Source organism: Condylura cristata, unplaced genomic scaffold, assembly GCF_000260355.1.
Source record: "Condylura cristata isolate star-nosed mole 26May11 unplaced genomic scaffold, ConCri1.0 scaffold00003, whole genome shotgun sequence".
NCBI lineage: Eukaryota > Metazoa > Chordata > Mammalia > Eulipotyphla > Talpidae > Condylura > Condylura cristata.
Window position 1 is genome coordinate 78,511,497 of NW_004567104.1, and position 2,490 is coordinate 78,513,986.

General features: G+C 63.3%; 1 protein-coding gene across 1 annotated transcript in view; it reads left to right on the plus strand.

Annotated features, from left to right (window-relative positions):
• Positions 1–2,200, plus strand: part of TRPM2 (transient receptor potential cation channel, subfamily M, member 2) — a 23,631-nt gene extending 21,431 nt beyond the window's left edge. The window contains 3 exon segments of the mRNA XM_012731191.1: positions 196–283; positions 1,183–1,267; positions 1,602–2,200. Of these exon segments, the coding sequence (XP_012586645.1) occupies positions 196–283; positions 1,183–1,267; positions 1,602–1,690 (262 nt within the window). The 3' untranslated portion in view covers positions 1,691–2,200.
• Positions 2,201–2,490: the final 290 nt, after the last annotated feature.

Below are 2,490 nucleotides of genomic sequence, written 5' to 3' on the forward strand. Positions count from 1 at the left end.
GCCCACTGGGGTGGCAGCCTGGGGGGGCGGGTGCCCACTGGGGTGGCAGCCTGGGGGGGCGGGTGCCCACTGGGATGGCAGCCGGGGGTGGTGAGCTCAGCCCATCTTCACCACCACCCCCCTGCCCTGCTTCTCTGGGAGCGCAGCCACCCTCCGGTGGCCGGCCTGGCCAGGCTCAGCTGTGCCCTCTTTCAGGGTGGATGCCATAGTGGACCTGCTGGAAATGGACCGTCTGAGGCAGTCGGGCTCCCTGGAGCAGAGACTGACCTCTTTGGAGGAGCAGGTGGGGCCCAGGCCCAGGCCTGGCTTGGGGCCGGGACCCCCGGGGCCCGGCCATGATGGCGCGGCCCTGGACACTGGCCAGCACACCCAGCCAGCTGCTGGCTCCAGGCCCTTGGGCTGGGGCAGCGCCACAGAGGGACAGTGACGGGCAGGAATCGGGCTGCCGTCGCCTGCCCAGCACTCAGCCGCGCATCCCCGCCAGTGCATGGCTCCCGCGTGCCCACGGCCTGGCAGCATGTTGCCCCAAGCCGGGTCGAGTCTGGCACCTGGCATGAGGGCGCAGCGCCTTTCGCCCTCAGGACCCGCCGCTGGGGCACAGGGGACGGTGGAGTGGGGAGCCGCGGGCCTGCAGCTGCTGCGGGGGGCAGTGCGTGCGCCTGGCCTGTGTCCTGGGGCTGGCACTGGGCTCCCGCCCACCCCGCGGCCGCCGGGTGCCGTCTCCCTGGGCCTCGCGGCGGGTGTGCCCTGTGCTGCGTGCGTGTCCTGGCGCTGGGCGGCCACCATCAGCCGGCCGGCTGGGCCCCTTCTCTCCTGGGTGCCGGCCTTGCTGACACCCCCTGAACGGGCACAGCTGGCCAGGCTGCCCTCTCCTGGCCCCTGGCCCGTAGCTGAGCCCTCAGCCTCTGTGAGTCATGTGCACCATGGGGTGCCCCACGGGGGGGGGTGTCAGCCCTTGCGCTCCCCGTCTCCAGACTTGCCTTTCTGGGATCCTCATTGTTTCCATGGGCTCAGGTGTCCCGCCCCAGGGGTCACCTCCTGCAGTGCTGCTGGCCGCCGGCCTCCTCGGCCCCGGGAGGCAGGATGAGCCCAGCGCCCTGACTGTCTCAGCGCCCGGGGAGCAGGTGCAGGGTGCAGGGCGCGGGGCAGGAGTTGACAGCACCTGACGTGTGTACTTTGCAGGTGGCCGAGATGGCCAGAATGCTGCGTTGCATGGCCAGCACCCCGAGGGGAGCCGGCCTGGGCTCGGAGCACGCGCCCACCCCGGGTGAGTGGTGGCCAGGCCAGGCCTTGCCCTGTCGGACCGGGGTGGGGCCGAGTGGTGCGGGCCGAGCGTCTCCTCCGGCCGACAGAGTCCGAGCGAGGGGTGCCCGGAAAAGCCAGGGACCCCAGGCTGGCTCCCCCTGGGGTGGGTCACTGCTGCCTGGCTTCGGCCACTCCTGTCTTTGCAGCCGTTTCGCATTTCGATGCCCTCGATGAGGCAAACGCTGGCTTCACCTTTGGCTGCTTTAATAACGCAGGCGGCCATGGCTGTAGAGTTAGTGTGGCAAAGCAAGACAGCGCAGTGACATCGTGTGACGACACGTTCCTGTCCCAACCAGGCGCTCAGACTCCCGCATTCCACCGTCCTCCAGAGGTGCTCGCTGAACTGAGCTGCGCAGGAAAAGGCGCCGGGAGCCCGAGGGCTTAAGCCTTTGTCGTTCGCCTTCCGCGCCACGTCTCTCAGTGTGGGAGCGGGGGACAGTCAGCGTTTCACTCCTGCGCCTGGCCTTGTTCCGGTCTGTTTACGCTGCTCTAATGAGAATGAGGAACTTAGTAACTCCAGAAAAAAGCAGCTTTCCTTTTGTTTTGCTAACTTTTGTTAGAACATACAAATGTAAGTTATACTGACACAAATTCATCTGCCTGCTTTATCACTAGTAAATTGTTTGCCCAGCTGCAAAAGAGAATAATCATAGTAACATTTTGCTTGTTAGCTGTGTTTTCCTTAAAAATAGATAAGTGTTAAAAAAAAAAGAAAAAACAACAACATAAAAAGAAAAATAAAAAAGTAAAATTGATAAGTCTTATCATCTTGGCTGAAGTCAGAAGACTTCAAACTATTCTTGGGAAAATGTTCTCGTTGTTATTTGTTTGCTCGGTGCACATGCTGATGAAACCCCTCTGCGTGCTGACATGAAAACAATAAAGACCCGCTGAGACCGGCAGCAGGTGACCTTGCACCTGAGAGAGTGTCTGTGTCCCTCAGTCGCCTTCGCCGATGCGCCGTTTCCTACGGGAACCCCCGTCTCCCCAACTGTTGGGGCTGGTCCCCAGCAACGTGGCGCCGAACAGGGACCTGTCAAGTGCGCTTCCTTTCATCCGGCGCCAGCTAGGCCTCGGCTCGCGGGTAGGGCACCTTCCCCTGCAGAGACACAGACTGAACAGAGCTGTAGTCACAGGACCCAGGACCTGCTGCGAAGTCGGGGCCACAGGGAGCCGCAGGAGGGC